The 17,564-nt window shown below is 44.9% G+C and overlaps 1 protein-coding gene across 1 annotated transcript; it reads right to left on the reverse strand.

Annotated features, from left to right (window-relative positions):
• Positions 1 to 659: 659 nt before the first annotated feature.
• Positions 660 to 17,202, reverse strand: LOC139539138 (histamine N-methyltransferase-like). Its single transcript, XM_071341951.1, has 7 exons — positions 16,887 to 17,202; positions 16,378 to 16,525; positions 16,085 to 16,137; positions 9,106 to 9,213; positions 5,877 to 6,007; positions 2,887 to 2,980; positions 660 to 1,853 (listed from the first exon to the last, which is right to left on the reverse strand). Exons 2-7 carry the CDS (start codon positions 16,512 to 16,514, stop codon positions 1,492 to 1,494), a joined length of 885 nt encoding a protein of 294 aa, XP_071198052.1. The 5' UTR covers positions 16,515 to 16,525; positions 16,887 to 17,202; the 3' UTR covers positions 660 to 1,491.
• Between the last annotated feature and the right edge of the window lie 362 nt (positions 17,203 to 17,564).

Here is a 17,564-nt window from a genome sequence, read left to right on the forward strand (position 1 = left end):
TAGACTGGTGGGGGTCAGGGAGAGAGTTGAGATATTGACTAGACTGGTGGGGGTCGGGGAGAGAGTTGAGGTATTGACTAGACTGGGGGGGTCAGGGAGAGAGTTGAGTTAATGACTAGACTGGTGGGGGTCAGGGAGAGAGTTGAGTTATTGACTAGACTTGGGGGGGGGGGGGGGGGTTGGGCGTGCATGGGTTGGTCGGTCTGCCTGAAATTTGATATAGATGTCTTAATAAAGATAATCAAAAATCTTTGTACTTAATTTTTTTAAAGTATTGTTCATTTGTTAGGCTATTGGTTAAAGGTGCAACACAATATTGATTATCAAATTACCTTTCATCTAATTCAGTCTTATCAATCACTTAAACATATTTAATAATTATCTCTTATCCAGCTTGATGACGGTGGGCATTTTTGCTTACTTTTTGTTGTACTAAATAGAGATGGCTAGAAGGGCCTTGCGTCATATCGGCTTGTGCAGAAATGCAGGAAATTAGCTTTACAAGCCCAAAATAATTCTGGGGGAGGACACCCTGCCATGTTATGTCCCTCCCACTTCTAAAACCAAAGTAGCGCCCCTGAAAGCAACTGTGTATCATGTTTTAGGTTCTGATGTGTTGTTAAAGTGAGGTAAAACAAATTGTTTTCACATGACAAACATTATTTGTGATTGATGAAATACTGACTTTATACACTGATTATACCAAACGTTAGGAACATTTTCCTAATATTGAGTTGCCCCCCCGAATAATAAATGGTCTTTCCACACGTTTGTAGACAACGTCTTTCTTCGACGTGTGTTTAAGGTGTTTCATCTCTGTCATTGTGTTGTACAGCGATCGGCTTCAACATGGAGAGAGTGATGTACAAGAACCTGAAGTTCCAGGTGTGGTATCTTGGTGGGCAGACGGGAATCAGGTAATTATATGAATACCACAACAAGCCTTCCATGCATACACTGAGTATACCAAACATTAGGAACACCTTCCTAATAATTAGTTGCACCCCCATAGAACAGCCTCAATTTATCGGGGCACAGACTCTACAAGGTGTCGAAGCGTTCCACAGGGATGCTGGCCCATGTTGACTCCAATGCTTCCTGCAGTTGGCTGGATGTCCTTTGGGTGGTGGACCATTCTTGATACACGTGAATAACCCATCAGCATTGCAGTTCTTTACACGAACCGGTGTACCTGGTACCTACTACCATTCCCCGTTCAAAAGCACTTAAATCTTTTGTCTTGCACATTCACCCTCTGAATGGCACACATACATTTCTCAATTGTCTCAAGGCTTAAAAATCCTTCTTTAACTTGTCTCCCCCTTCATCTACACTGATTGAAGTGGATTTAACAAGTAACATCAATAAGGGATCATAGCTTCCACCTGGTCAGTCTGTCATGCAAAGAGAAGGTGTTCCTAATGTTTTGTATACTCAGTGTTTATCAGTGATACACATTGTTGCTACAGCATTTTGAGATCTATTCCTGTGTTACTGTAGAGGGTCAACCACCAGCACCTCCAGGGTGTTATTGAAGATGACCCTCCCATCCACCTCCTTGCTACAGTCTGGGGTCATCAGCAGGTCTAGAACTCCTCTCTTCAGCTCAGGAGGAGCAGTGGAGCTGAAGTCTAACACCTCAGTCAGGAAGTCCAGAAGCAGTTCTCCTCTCTGGTCCCCCTCAGTGAAACACTCTGTGATGTCCATCTGAGATGGCAGCTTGTAGCTCTGGTAACTCGTTGTCTTCGAGTCCAGGTAGGCTTTAATATCACCTGTAGTCACACACTGACTGATATCTGTGTTACACAGCTGGGTCCTGAAGGTCCTCCACAGCTTTCCCCAGCCACTCTCATCTACAGACATGATACACATTATAACCTCCCATAGTAACAGAACCCCACAGTGTAACCACCACATATATGCTATTCAATGACTTAGTTCTAATAGTAACTCATTATTAATTAGTTGTAATTCTACGTTAACCACCTAAAGTAAGTATAACAGTATAACAGAGCTCTGGCATGGAGTCTGGTAACACTACAGATCCAATGTTGTACATATACAGCACCAGTCAAACATTTCGGGTGATTGTGGAGGCCAAGTCATCTGATGCAGCACTCCATCACTCTCCTTCTTGGTCAAATAGCCCTTACACAGCCTGGAGGTGTGTTGGGTCATTGTCCATGTGACAAATAAAATTAGATTTTTTTTATTTATTTGGGCTGCAATCTGAGGTGCAGTTAACTCTAATGAATTGATCCTCTGCAGCAGAGTTAACTCTGGGTCTTCCGTTCCTGTGGCGGTCCTCATTAGAGCCAGTTTCATCACAGCGCTTGATGGTTTTTGCAACTGCACTTGAACTTTCAAAGTTCATGAAATTTTCCGGATTGACTGACCTTCATGTCTTAAAGTAATGATGGACTGTCGTTTCTCTTTGCTTATTTGAGCTGTTCTTGCCATAATATGGACTTGGTCTTTTACTATATAGGGCTGTCTTCTGTATACCACCCCTTGTCACAACACAACTGATTGGCACAAATGCATTAAGAAGGAAAATAAATTCCACAAATTAACTTTTAACAAGGGTTGGTCAGGATCCACGTGTACGAAAAGCATGTTTGTACACGTGAAATGCATTCCAGGTGAGAGAATGCCAAGAGCGTGCAAAGCTGTCATCAAGGCAAAGGGTGGCTACTTCGAAGAATCTCAAATATATTTTGATTTGTTTAACACTTTTGGTTACTACATGATTCCATATGTGTTATTTCATAGTTTTGATGTCTTCACTATTATTCTACAATGTAGAAAATAGTAAACATAAAGAAAAACCCTTGAATGAGTAGGTGTGTCCAAATGTTTGACTGTACATGAACTCAACTGACTCACCAGACACCAGAATTACAAGTAGTTTTCCATTCCTGTCCAGGAGGCTCTGGTAGAATGTGACTGTAGCACCTGGATCCTTCACGTAATACAACATCTGGATGGAGTACAGGGGAACTCTCATGTTATTGTGATATAAGACTGAATATGCTGAAATAAATATACTGAACAAAAATATAAAAACGCAACATGCAACAATTTCAAACAGTTTACTGAGTTACAGTTCATAAGGAAATTAGTCAATTGAAATAAATAAATTAGGCCCTCATCTGATCTATGGATTTCACATGACTGGGAATAGAGATATGCATCTGTTGGTCACAGATACAGTACCTTAAAATAAAGGTAAGGGTGTGGATCAGAAAACCAGTCATTATTCGGTGTGACCACCTCATGCAGCGCGACACATCTCCTTCGCATGGAGCTGATCAGGCTGTTGATTGTGGTCTGTTGAATGTTGCCCCACTCCTCTTCAATGGCTGTGTGAAGTTGCTGGATATTGGCGGGAACTGGAACATGCTTTCGTACACGTGGATCCAGAGCATCCCAAACATGCTCAATGGGTGAGTATGCAGGCCATGGAAAAACGGGGACATTTTCAGCTTCTAGAAATTGTGTACAGATCCTTGTGACATGGGGCCATGCATTATCATGCTGAAACATGAGGTGATGGCAGCGGATGAATGGCACGACAATGGGCCTCAGGATCTCGTCACGGTATCTCTGTGCATTCAAATTGCCATCGATAAAATGCAATTGTGTTCGTTGTCCGTAGCTTATGCCTAACCAAACCATAACCCCACCGCCAAGCAAGGGACACTGTTCAAAACGTTGACATTAGCAAACCGCTCACCCGGTACAGTTGAAAAAAGGATTAATCCGTGAAGGGCACACTCCAGCGTGTCAGTTGACATCGAAGGTGAGCATTTGCCCACTGAAGTCAGTTACGACGCCAAACTATAGTCAGGTCAAGACCCTGGAGAGGACGACGAGCACGCAGATAAGCTTGACGGTTTGTGCAGAAATTCTTTGGTTGTGTAAATCCACAGTTTCATCAGCTGTCCGGTGGCTGGTCTACGACGATCCCGCCGGTGAAGAAGCCGGATGTGGCGGTCCTGGGCTGGCATTGTTATACGTTGTCTGCGGTCGTGAGGCCGGTTGTACATACTGCCAAATTCTATAAAATGACGCTGGAGGCATCTCTACCAAATGGCTTATGGTAGAGAAATTAACATTCAGCTCTGGTGGACAATCCTGCAGTCGGCGTGCCAATTGCACACTCCCTCAAAACATCTGTGGCATTGTGTTGTGTGACAAAAGTGCACATTTTAGAATGGCCTTTTATTGTCCCCAGCACAAGGTGCACCTGTGTAATGATCAGTGGCGGCCTGTCATTCAAGGCAGGTGGGGCAGAGCTAGATGTAAACAAACTTTGAGAGCAATAAGCATTTTGTGCATATGGAAAATTTCTGGGATCTTTTATTTCAGCTCATGAAACCAACACTTTACATGTTGCGTTTATATTTTTGTTCAGTGTAGCAATGTATGGCACATATTGTAGTATACACACTATCCCCTATATACAGTTGAAGTCGGAAGTTTACATACACCTTAGCCAAATACATTTAAACTCAGTTTCACAACTTCTGACATTTAATCCTAGTAAAAAAATCCCTGTTTTAGGTCAGTTAGGATCACCACTTTATTTTAATAATGTGAAATGTCAGAATAATAGTAGAGAATGATTTATTTCAGATTTTATTTATTTCATCACATTCCCAGTGGGTCAGAAGATTACATACACTCAATTAGTATTTGGTAGCATTGCCTTTAAATTGTTTTACTTGGGTCAAACGTTTCGGGTAGCCTTCCACAAGCTTCCCACAATAAGTTGGGTGAATTTTGGCCCATTCCTATTGACAGAGCTGGTGTAACTGAGTCAGGTTTGTAGGCCTCCTTGCTCGCACACACTTTTTCAGTTCTGCCAACAAATTTTCTATGGGATTGATGTCATGGCTTTGATGGCCACTCCAATACCTTGACTTTGTTGTCCTTAATCCATTTTGCCACAACTTTGGAAGTATGCTTTGAGTCATTGTCCATTTGGAAGACCCATTTGCGACCAAGCTTTAACTTCCTGACTGATGTCTTGAGATGTTGCTTCAATATTCCCACAAGTTTCATTCTTCATGATGCCATCTATTTTGTGATGTGCACAAGTCCCTCCTGCAGCAAAGCACCCCCACAACATGATGCTGCCGGTGTTCTTCGGCTTGCAAGCCTCCCCCTTTTTACTCCAAACATAATGGTCATTATGGCCAAACAGTTCTATTTTTGTTTCATCAGACTAGAGGACATTTCTCCAAAAAGTACGATCTTTGTCCCCATGTGCAGTTGCAAACCGTAGTCTGGCTTTTTTATGGCGGTTTTGGAGCTGTGGCTTCTTGCTTGCTGAGCGGCCTTTCAGATTATGTCAATATATGACTCGTTTTACTGTGGATATAGATACTTTTGTATCTGTTTCCTCCAGCATCTTCACAAGGTCCTTTGCTGTTGTTCTATGATTGATTTGCACTTTTCGCACCAAAGTACGTTCATCTCTAAGAGACAGAACGGTCTCCTTCCTGAGCGGTATGACGGCTGCGTGGTCCCATGGTGTTTATACTTGCGTACTACTGTTTGTACAGATGAACGTGGTACCTTCGGGCATTTGGAAATTGCTCCCAAGGATGAACCAGACTTGTGGAGGTCTACAATTTCTTTGTCTTGGCTGATTTCTTTTGATTTTCCTATGATGTCAGGCAAAGAGGCACTGAGTTTGAAGGTAGACCTTTAAATACATCCACAGCATGCACAAAGTAGGTGCCCTAATCGACTTGCCAAAACTATAGTTTGTTAACAAGAAATGTGTGGAGTGGTTGAAAAACGAGTTTTAATGACTCCAACCTAAGTGTATGTAAACTTCAACTGTAACTCCATCTGGGTAGTTCTACCTGTATCATGTGAATGAAGTCCATCTTCTTGGTCAAATGGTTCTCTCTCCAGTGCTTCTCAAACTCAGTGGCCGTCATCTTGTTCCAAGTGAATTTAATGTAGTCTAGGTTTGGTTTCTGGGACACCAACACTACACAAGATAAAGATATATGAAGTAACAGTACAGTCATATAATTACAGAGCTAATCATACTGAACTATAGACCCGTATAGAGATGTAATCATCCTGAACTACACTACCGGTCAAAGGTTTTAGAACACCTACCAAAGGTTTTTCTTAATTTTTTACAATTTTCTACATTGTAGAATAATAGTGAAGACATCAACACTATGAAATAACACATATGGAATCATGTAGTACCCAAAAAAGTGTTAAACAAATCAAAATATATTTGAGATTTGTCAAATAGACACCCTTTCACACTGAACTATATACCCGTATAGAGATGTAATCACACTGAACTATATACCCATATAGAGATGTAATCACACTGAACTATATACACGTAATCACACTGAACTATATACCCTTGTAATCACACTGAACTATATACCCATATAGAGATGTAATCACACTGAACTATATACCCATATAGAGATGTAATCACACTGAACTATATACCCGTATAGAGATGTAATCACACTGAACTATATACCTATATAGAGATGTAATCACACTGAACTATATACCCGTATAGAGATGTAATCACACTGAACTATATACCCGTATAGAGATGTAATCACACTGAACTATATACCCGTATAGAGATGTAATCACACTGAACTATATACCCGTATAGAGATGTAATCACACTGAACTATATACCCATATAGAGATGTAATCACACTGAACTATATACCCATATAGAGATGTAATCACACTGAACTATATACCCTTGTAATCACACTGACCTACAGTGAGGGAAAAAAGTATTTGATCCCCTGCTGATTTTGTACGTTTGCCCACTGACAAAGACATTATCAGTCTATAATTTTAATGGTAGGTTTATTTGAACAGTGAGAGACAGAATAACAACAAAAATATCCAGAAAAATGCATGTCAAAAATGTTATAAATTGATTTGCATTTTAATGAGGGAAATAAGTATTTGACCCCTTCTCAATCAAAAAGATTTCTGGCTCCCAGGTGTCTTTCATACAGGTAACGAACGGAGATTAGGAGCACACTCTTAAAGGGAGTGCTCCTAATCTCAGTTTCTTACCTGTATAAAAGATACCTGTCCACAGAAGCAATCAATCAATCAGATTCCAAACTCTCCACCATGGCCAAGACCAAAGAGCTCTCCAAGGATGTCAGGGACAAGATTGTAGACCTACACAAGGCTGGAATGGGCTACAAGACCATCGCCAAGCAGCTTGGTGAGAAGGTGACAACAGTTTCTGTGATTATTCGCAAATGGAAGAAACACAAAAGACCTGTCAATTTCCCTCAGCCTGGGGCTCCATGCAAGATCTCACCTCGTGAAGTTGCAATGATCATGAGAACGGTGAGGAATCAGCCCAGAACTACACAGGAGGATCTTGTCAATGATCTCAAGGCAGCTGGGACCATAGTCATCAAGAAAACAATTGGTAACACACTATGCCGTGAAGGACTGAAATCCTGCAGCGCCCGCAAGGTCCCCCTGCTCAAGAAAGCACATATACATGCCCGTCTGAAGTTTGCCAATGAACATCTGAATGATTCAGAGGACAACTGGGTGAACGTGTTGTGGTCAGATGAGACCAAAATGGAGTTCTTTGGCATCAACCCAACTTGCCGTGTTTGGAGGAGGAGGAATGCTGCCTATGACCCCAAGAAACCATCCCCACCGTCAAACATGGAGGTGGAAACATTATGCTTTGGGGGTGTTTTTCTGCTAAAGGGACAGGACAACTTCACCGCATCAAAGGGACGATGAACGGGGTCATGTACCGTCAAATCTTGGGTGAAAACCTCCTTCCCTCAGCCAGGGTATTGAAAATGGGTCGTGGATGGGTATTCCAGCATGACAATGACCCAAAACACACGGCCAAGGCAACAAAGGAGTGGCTCAAGAAGAAGCACATTAAGGTCCTGGAGTGGCCTAGCCAGTATCCAGACCTTAATCCCATAGAAAATCTGTGGAGGGAGCTGAAGGTTTGAGTTGCCAAACGTCAGCCTCAAAACCTTAATGACTTGAAGAAGATCTGCAAAGAGGAGTGGGACAAAATCCCTCCTGAGATGTGTGCAAACCTGGTGGCCAACTACAAGAAACGTCTGACCTCTGTGATTGCCAACAAGGGTTTTGCCACCAAGTACTAAGTCATGTTTTGCAGAGGGGTCAAATACTTATTTCCCTCATTAAAATGCAAATCAATTCATAACATTTTTGACATGTGTTTTTCTGGATTTTTTTGTTGATATTCTGTCTCTCACTGTTCAAATAAACCTACCATTAAAATTATAGACTGATCATTTCTTTGTCAGTGGGCAAACGTACAAAATCAGCAGGGGATCAAATACTTTTTTCCCTCACTGTATATACCCGTATAGAGATGTAATCAACCTGAACTATATACCCGTATAGAGATGTAATCACACTGAACTATATACCCATATAGAGATGTAATCACACTGAACTATATACCCGTATAGAGATGTAATCATACTGAACAAAAATATAAATGCAACATGTAAAGTGTTGATCCCATGTTTCATGAGCTGAAATAAAAAATCCCCAAAATGTTCCATATACACAAAAAGCTAATTTCTCTCCAATTTTGTGCACAAATTTGTTTACATTAATGTTAGTGAGCATTTCTCCGTAACCAAGATAATCCATCCACCTGACAGGTGTGGCATATCAAGAAGATGATTAAAACAGCATGATCATTACACAGATGCACCTTGTGCTGGGGACAATAAAATGTCCAATTTTGTCAACACACAATGCCACAGATGTCTCAAGTTTTGAGGGAGCGTGCAATTGGCATGCTGACTGCAGGAATGTCCACCAGAGCTGTTGCCAGAGAATTTAATGTTCATTTTTCTACCATAAGTCACCACCAACTTCGATTTAGAGAATTTGGCAGTATGCCCAACCGGCCTCACAACCGCAGACCATGTGTAACCACGCCAGGACCTCCACATCCGGCTTCTTCACCTGCGGGATCGGTGTTGTATGTTGCATTTATATTTTTGTTCAGCGTATATACCCGTAGAGATAATTCAGTATGATTATATATACCCTTATAGAGGTGGAGCTGCTGGGCGCTGGGTTCCACCACCTGGTTGTCCACGGTTACTGCAGGATGCTTTAGATGCAGCTGAGAGAACATCTCAAGGTCAATCTCACCTGAGGAGAGGACAGGTGATGTTTGTAAAATTAGAAACGCATACTGTAGGTCTCACCTGAGAACAGCTGAGACAATCCTACAGGTATGTCTATCTCACCTGAGGACAGCTGAGACAATCCTACAGGTATGTCTATCTCACCTGAGGACAGCTGAGACAATCCTACAGGTATGTCTATCTCACCTGAGGACAGCTGAGACAATCCTACAGGTATGTCTATCTCACCTGAGGACAGCTGAGACAATCCTACAGGTATGTCTATCTCACCTGAGGACAGCTGAGACAATCCTACAGGTATGTCTATCTCACCTGAGGACAGCTGAGACAATCCTACAGGTATGTCTATCTCACCTGAGGAGAGGACAGGTAATGTTTGTAAAATGAGAAACGCATACTGTAGGTCTCACCTGAGAACAGCTGACACAATCCTACAGGTATGTCTATCTCACCTGAGACAATCCTACAGGTATGTCTCTCACCTGAGAACAGCTGAGACAATCCTACAGGTATGTCCATCTCACCTGAGGAGAGGACAGGTAATGTGGACTGTACAGTATGTATTATGTTGTTTATAATGACCACTGTCTATTTTTGTATACAGCAGTACTGTGTGTTTAAGTCCGTCAATGTCCCCCTTCGGGACATTAAAGTTTCTCCTCTTCTATCCTATTATAGGAAGAGAAACACTGTGCAGGAATGAGGGATTTTCTACTAAATACAGATTCAGAGCCCGTGAACTGAAAGTAAATCAGAGTCCTCATAGTTTCATTGATTGCATTGAAACATGATATAGGAGTAATGAAAACATATTTCTTTAGCTACTTGGAAATCCAGGAAGAGACTCACTCTGCCGAAAGACTTGTGAAAGGTGACATTGAGGTGAATGAGTATCTGACAGCTGGATAGCGGTCTACAAGATGGAGAAGGATTACAAGTGTTCAACAGTGCAACAATCAAAAAATAAATGTGATCCTAATCAGGTATGAAGCAAATATCAAAAAGTGTTTGTCTTTCAAACATAAAGCGTAAGATCTACAGGACATTTCAAAGTCATGTCATTTTATCTTGACTAATCATGTCAGCTACTCAATAAGTAAATCATGGATATCAGTGATCATTTGTCATCAGTTATGATTAGCTGAAATGAGTGGCTGCTAATTACTCCACCTGGTATCAACATTGGTAACCCTTTACACCTGTTTCTTACGGAAGAAATATGAAACGCATAACCATGGTAGCAATTGAAAGGAAACAGGAGTTTATGGGAAATTTATTAGACCAAAAGGTGAGGAGACAAGTTCACCTAACACCAAACTCAATCCAAACATTACACTGTTGATTTTATGTATTTTACATTTAATGTACTTTGTGCCACATTTGTTGATGACGGAATCTGAAATACTATGGATACATTCAGTAACATTATCAGAATATGTGAGGTAGGTACAACATAAGAACAACCAATGACAAGGGTTTAGGGGTAGGTACAACATAAGAACAACCAATGACAAGGGTTTGAGTGAGAGGACTAACTGGTGTCTCCAAGTGGCCACACATCTCTCCAGACTGGGGGTTAGTGAGAGGACTAACTGGGTGGACACACCTCTCCAGACTGGGGGTTAGTGAGAGGACTAACTGGGTGGACACACCTCTCCAGACTGGGGGTTAGTGAGAGGACTAACTGGGTGGACACCTCTCCAGACTGGGGGTTAGTGAGAGGACTAACTGGTGTCTCCAAGGGGCCACACACCACTCCAGACTGGGATTTAGTGAGAGGACTAACTGGGTGGACACACCTCTCCAGACTGGGGGTTAGTGAGAGGACTAACTGGGTGGACACCTCTCCAGACTGGGGGTTAGTGAGAGGACTAACTGGTGTCTCCAAGGGGCCACACACCTCTCCAGACTGGGGGTTAGTGAGAGGACTAACTGGGTGGACACACACCTCTCCAGACTGGGGGTTAGTGAGAGGACTAACTGGGTGGACACACCTCTCCAGACTGTGGGTTAGTGAGAGGACTAACTGGGTGGACACACCTCTCCAGACTGGGGGTTAGTGAGAGGACTAACAGGGTGGACACCTCTCCAGACTGGGGGTTAGTGAGAGGACTAACTGGTGTCTCCAAGGGGCCACACACCTCTCCAGACTGGGGGTTAGTGAGAGGACTAACAGGGTGGACACACCTCTCCAGACTGGGGGTTAGTGAGAGGACTAACTGGTGTCTCCAAGGGGCCACACACCTCTCCAGACTGGGGGTTAGTGAGAGGACTAACAGGGTGGACACACCTCTCCAGACTGGGGGTTAGTGAGAGGACTAACTGGGTGGACACACCTCTCCAGACTGGGGGTTAGTAAGAGGACTAACTGGGTGGACACACCTCTCCAGACTGGGGGTTAGTGAGAGGACTAACTGGGTGGACACCTCTCCAGACTGGGGGTTAGTGAGAGGACTAACTGGGTGGACACACCTCTCCAGACTGGGGGTTAGTGAGAGGACTAACTGGGTGGACACACCTCTCCAGACTGGGGGTTAGTGAGAGGACTAACTGGGTGGACACACCTCTCCAGACTGGGGGTTAGTGAGAGGACTAACTGGGTGGACACCTCTCCAGACTGGGGGTTAGTGAGAGGACTAACTGGTGTCTCCAAGGGGCCACACACCTCTCCAGACTGGGGGTTAGTGAGAGGACTAACTGGGTGGACACACACCTCTCCAGACTGGGGGTTAGTGAGAGGACTAACTGGGTGGACACACCTCTCCAGACTGTGGGTTAGTGAGAGGACTAACTGGGTGGACACACCTCTCCAGACTGGGGGTTAGTGAGAGGACTAACAGGGTGGACACCTCTCCAGACTGGGGGTTAGTGAGAGGACTAACTGGTGTCTCCAAGGGGCCACACACCTCTCCAGACTGGGGGTTAGTGAGAGGACTAACAGGGTGGACACACCTCTCCAGACTGGGGGTTAGTGAGAGGACTAACTGGTGTCTCCAAGGGGCCACACACCTCTCCAGACTGGGGGTTAGTGAGAGGACTAACAGGGTGGACACACCTCTCCAGACTGGGGGTTAGTGAGAGGACTAACTGGGTGGACACACCTCTCCAGACTGGGGGTTAGTAAGAGGACTAACTGGGTGGACACACCTCTCCAGACTGGGGGTTAGTGAGAGGACTAACTGGGTGGACACCTCTCCAGACTGGGGGTTAGTGAGAGGACTAACTGGGTGGACACACCTCTCCAGACTGGGGGTTAGTGAGAGGACTAACTGGGTGGACACACCTCTCCAGACTGGGGGTTAGTGAGAGGACTAACTGGGTGGACACACCTCTCCAGACTGGGGGTTAGTGAGAGGACTAACTGGTGTCTCCAAGTGGCCACACACCTCTCCAGACTGGGGGTTAGTGGGAGGACTAACTGGGTGGACACACCTCTCCAGACTGGGGGTTAGTGAGAGGACTAACTGGTGTCCAAGTGGACACACCTCTCCAGACTGGGGGTTAGTGAGAGGACTAACTGGGTGGACACATCTCTCCAGACTGGGGGTTAGTGAGAGGACTAACTGGGTGGACACACCTCTCCAGACTGGGGGTTAGTGAGAGGACTAACTGGGTGGACACACCTCTCCAGACTGGGGGTTAGTGAGAGGACTAACTGGGTGGACACACCTCTCCAGACTGGGGGTTAGTGAGAGGACTAACTGGGTGGACACACCTCTCCAGACTGGGGGTTAGTGAGAGGACTAACTGGGTGGACACACCTCTCCAGACTGGGGGTTAGTGAGAGGACTAACTGGGTGGACACACCTCTCCAGACTGGGGGTTAGTGAGAGGACTAACTGGGTGGACACACCTCTCCAGACTGGGGGTTAGTGAGAGGACTAACTGGGTGGACACACCTCTCCAGACTGGGGGTTAGTGAGAGGACTAACAGGGTGGACACACCTCTCCAGACTGGGGGTTAGTGAGAGGACTAACTGGGTGGACACACCTCTCCAGACTGGGGGTTAGTGAGAGGACTAACTGGGTGGACACACCTCTCCAGACTGGGGGTTAGTGAGAGGACTAACTGGGTGGACACACCTCTCCAGACTGGGGGTTAGTGAGAGGACTAACTGGGTGGACACACCTCTCCAGACTGGGGGTTAGTGAGAGGACTAACTGGGTGGACACACCTCTCCAGACTGGGGGTTAGTGAGAGGACTAACTGGGTGGACACACCTCTCCAGACTGGGGGTTAGTGAGAGGACTAACTGGGTGGACACACCTCTCCAGACTGGGGGTTAGTGAGAGGACTAACTGGGTGGACACACCTCTCCAGACTGGGGGTTAGTGAGAGGACTAACTGGGTGGACACACCTCTCCAGACTGGGGGTTAGTGAGAGGACTAACTGGGTGGACACACCTCTCCAGACTGGGGGTTAGTGAGAGGACTAACTGGTGTCTCCAAGTGGCCACACACCTCTCCAGACTGGGGGTTAGTGGGAGGACTAACTGGGTGGACACACCTCTCCAGACTGGGGGTTAGTGAGAGGACTAACTGGTGTCCAAGTGGACACACCTCTCCAGACTGGGGGTTAGTGAGAGGACTAACTGGGTGGACACATCTCTCCAGACTGGGGGTTAGTGAGAGGACTAACTGGGTGGACACACCTCTCCAGACTGGGGGTTAGTGAGAGGACTAACTGGGTGGACACACCTCTCCAGACTGGGGGTTAGTGAGAGGACTAACTGGGTGGACACACCTCTCCAGACTGGGGGTTAGTGAGAGGACTAACTGGGTGGACACACCTCTCCAGACTGGGGGTTAGTGAGAGGACTAACTGGGTGGACACACCTCTCCAGACTGGGGGTTAGTGAGAGGACTAACTGGGTGGACACACCTCTCCAGACTGGGGGTTAGTGAGAGGACTAACTGGGTGGACACACCTCTCCAGACTGGGGGTTAGTGAGAGGACTAACTGGGTGGACACACCTCTCCAGACTGGGGGTTAGTGAGAGGACTAACTGGGTGGACACACCTCTCCAGACTGGGGGTTAGTGAGAGGACTAACTGGGTGGACACACCTCTCCAGACTGGGGGTTAGTGAGAGGACTAACAGGGTGGACACACCTCTCCAGACTGGGGGTTAGTGAGAGGACTAACTGGGTGGACACACCTCTCCAGACTGGGGGTTAGTGAGAGGACTAACTGGGTGGACACACCTCTCCAGACTGGGGGTTAGTGAGAGGACTAACTGGGTGGACACACCTCTCCAGACTGGGGGTTAGTGAGAGGACTAACTGGGTGGACACACCTCTCCAGACTGGGGGTTAGTGAGAGGACTAACTGGGTGGACACACCTCTCCAGACTGGGGGTTAGTGAGAGGACTAACTGGGTGGACACACCTCTCCAGACTGGGGGTTAGTGAGAGGACTAACTGGGTGGACACACCTCTCCAGACTGGGGGTTAGTGAGAGGACTAACTGGGTGGACACACCTCTCCAGACTGGGGGTTAGTGAGAGGACTAACTGGGTGGACACACCTCTCCAGACTGGGGGTTAGTGAGAGGACTAACTGGGTGGACACACCTCTCCAGACTGGGGGTTAGTGAGAGGACTAACTGGGTGGACACACCTCTCCAGACTGGGGGTTAGTGAGAGGACTAACTGGGTGGACACACCTCTCCAGACTGGGGGTTAGTGAGAGGACTAACTGGTGTCTCCAAGTGGCCACACACCTCTCCAGACTGGGGGTTAGTGAGAGGACTAACTGGGTGGACACACCTCTCCAGACTGGGGGTTAATGAGAGGACTAACTAGTGTCTCCAAGTGGGGACACCTCTCCAAAGTGTGCTCAGTTCCTAAGTAATTTCAATGTACCTTTATAACTGAAGAGGATTGCCGTTGAGGAACTAAAGAACACTTGTAGTTGTTATGTTTGGAACACAACCCTGCATGTCCACCATTACACTTATTGTTGTTTACGCAATCCAAAAACAGTCTATTATAAATCACAATCTGGGTCAGCTGGGAATCATTTGAAGCCTGTTCTATTGCCAACATGAAAAGCGAAGTTCTAAAATACAATAATACAGTGTTAAGCTTTCACAATGCAATTCAGGGAAACAGATCATTTTGGTGCGAATAGAAAGGAGTCGAGTGCATTCAGGTGCGTGTTCAGCGGCAAATTTTCTTCACAATAAACAAATAGACTCATTCTGTTCAGAACAACCCAGGGTTTGACGCCATGTCATCTTGTAAACTGTACATCAAGATAGTGATCATAAACATTGACACTGTATACCATTTGAGTTTGGCTTGCTTATAAGACATCAAAGCGGTATTTATTATAATCCTCAAAGTCTCATCTTTCAAAATACATAGAGTCCTCTTCATTTACAGCATTTCTCTCACTCAGACAAGAAATGCACAAAAGTTTCCCAAACAGCGGGAGGGATGGGGGCAACTTCTTGACACTGGAGGTGCTCAAGTTCAGAACGACGGACAGTCAAAACCCATACAGCAGTATTAAGCGCAGAGACAGCGCTCTGACATAACTTAGGTACGGTTAAGAGTCTTGGGACTGTAACCAAAAGGTCGCTGGTTCGAATCCCTGAGCCGACTAGGTGAAACATTGTTGATGTGCCCTTGAGCAAGGCACTTAATCGTAAGTCGCTCTGCATTTGATAAGTGACTGCTAAATAATTAAAATGTATAGCATGTTACTGTACAGCCACTGCATTCCAATTTAGGCTTTTATCAGTGCCCAAATCATCCATTTTCAACCCGTACAATTGTAGAGGGTTAAACAAAGAGTAAATATTTGAATTTGCTCAACAAATGTTCATCTATGATAGAACCATGGTGTCACAAAGGATTAAACTTTCTCACCTGCTCCACTTCCAACTCCCATCATATTAAGATTGGCTTTTCCCTCTCCAATGCTGGGGAAGAAACAGGCAGGACATTGTGCTTTCAGGGAAGGTACTAGTACTACCATGAAACATATACTGAGTAAGATCATCATAGACTTAATTACATCCAAAGTTATGCCCTTGTGATGTTCTGTCTAACATGGGGTTAAGTATCCTTGGAATTGTAGCCATAATTGGGCTAGTATGTCAATACTGTTACCTGGCTAGTATGTCAATACTGTTACCTGGCTAGTATGTCAATACTGTTACCTGGCTAGTATGTCAGGCAAGATGCCATGGATAAAGTCCTGCATGCACTTGTGTTCAGAGGAGCGCTCCAGGAACAGCTGGAAGGACTTCAGGTATCTGTCGTCATCCTCCACCAGACTTCTCATAGCACAGGACATGGCTAAATGGTCTGTCAAAACAATCACAACTTACTATCCTTTCACAGATGAGAATATATAAATACATATAATGTGTCAGTCAGCTCATGTAAACATAAGCAGTGTTGGTGCAGGAATATAGTGAGCCTGTGAGTTTATTCAACTGTAACTACTGTCAGGTTGGCATTCGGCCTGCTTGTCACAGCTCTCATTCTGCATTTCTCAACAGACAGTTTTGTATGAACATAGCGTGGCTGGTAAAGACAAACAAGGCAAAAGTTCACAAAATCTATTTGCAAGTTACTCCCAATTGTCATGAATTCTACAAATACAGTTTGAAGCATGTATTTTACAATATTGTAGCTACATTAAAATCAATTGGTAAAAACTCACTTTCCTTTCAAGACGACTACAGAATCACGCGTAGGTCGAGTGTTTAGACTAAAGCAACGCAGCACACCGGAGTAATGTCTTGTGACTAAAGCAACGCAGCACACCCGAGTAATGTCTTGTGACTAAAGCAACGCAGCACACCGGAGTAATGTCTTGTGACTAAAGCAACGCAGCACACCGGAGTAATGTCTTGTGACTAAAGCAACGCAGCACACCGGAGTAATGTCTTGTGACTAAAGCAACGTAGCACACCGGAGTAATGTCTTGTGACTTAAGCAACGCAGCACACCAGTAGCACAGAAGACACCCCTCCCACTCTATTTTGTGGAGAAGGCTGATCTTTTAAAGCTACAGCGTATTTTAATTCCTATGATGATACATGCATCTGCCTTAACACACATTTTAATCAGAGAGAACAAAACATTGGACAAAACATGTGAGAATGCACTTTGTTTCTAACACCTTAGTAATTCCACTAATCAAGTTCTTGATGATTAGAGAAGTTACGGTGTTAGTGCTGGAACGAAAGCCTGCACACCCTGTGGATACCCAGGCAATCTGCCTCATTGTTCATCCTCTGAAAATCTCCTAAATATTCATTATCTTCTTGCTTTTCACTCAAAACAGTCAAACCACATTAACATTTCTAAAGTGATTTGTCTGGTGTAACAGATAAAT

Source organism: Salvelinus alpinus, chromosome 14, assembly GCF_045679555.1.
Source record: "Salvelinus alpinus chromosome 14, SLU_Salpinus.1, whole genome shotgun sequence".
Classification (NCBI taxonomy): domain Eukaryota; kingdom Metazoa; phylum Chordata; class Actinopteri; order Salmoniformes; family Salmonidae; genus Salvelinus; species Salvelinus alpinus.

What these genes read in the sequence shown, in the direction of transcription:
- LOC139539138 (XM_071341951.1), bottom strand. Translation starts at nt 16,514, where the DNA reads ATGTCCTGTGCTATGAGAAGTCTGGTGGAGGATGACGACAGATACCTG. An exon ending in TTGCCTGACATACTAGCCAG is followed by an intron (nt 16,138 to 16,377) that starts GTAACAGTATTG and finishes TTTCTTCCCCAG; the next exon opens with CATTGGAGAGGGAAAAGCCA. An exon ending in ACTTCATTCACATGATACAG is followed by an intron (nt 2,981 to 5,876) that starts GTAGAACTACCC and finishes TACTCCATCCAG; the next exon opens with ATGTTGTATTACGTGAAGGA.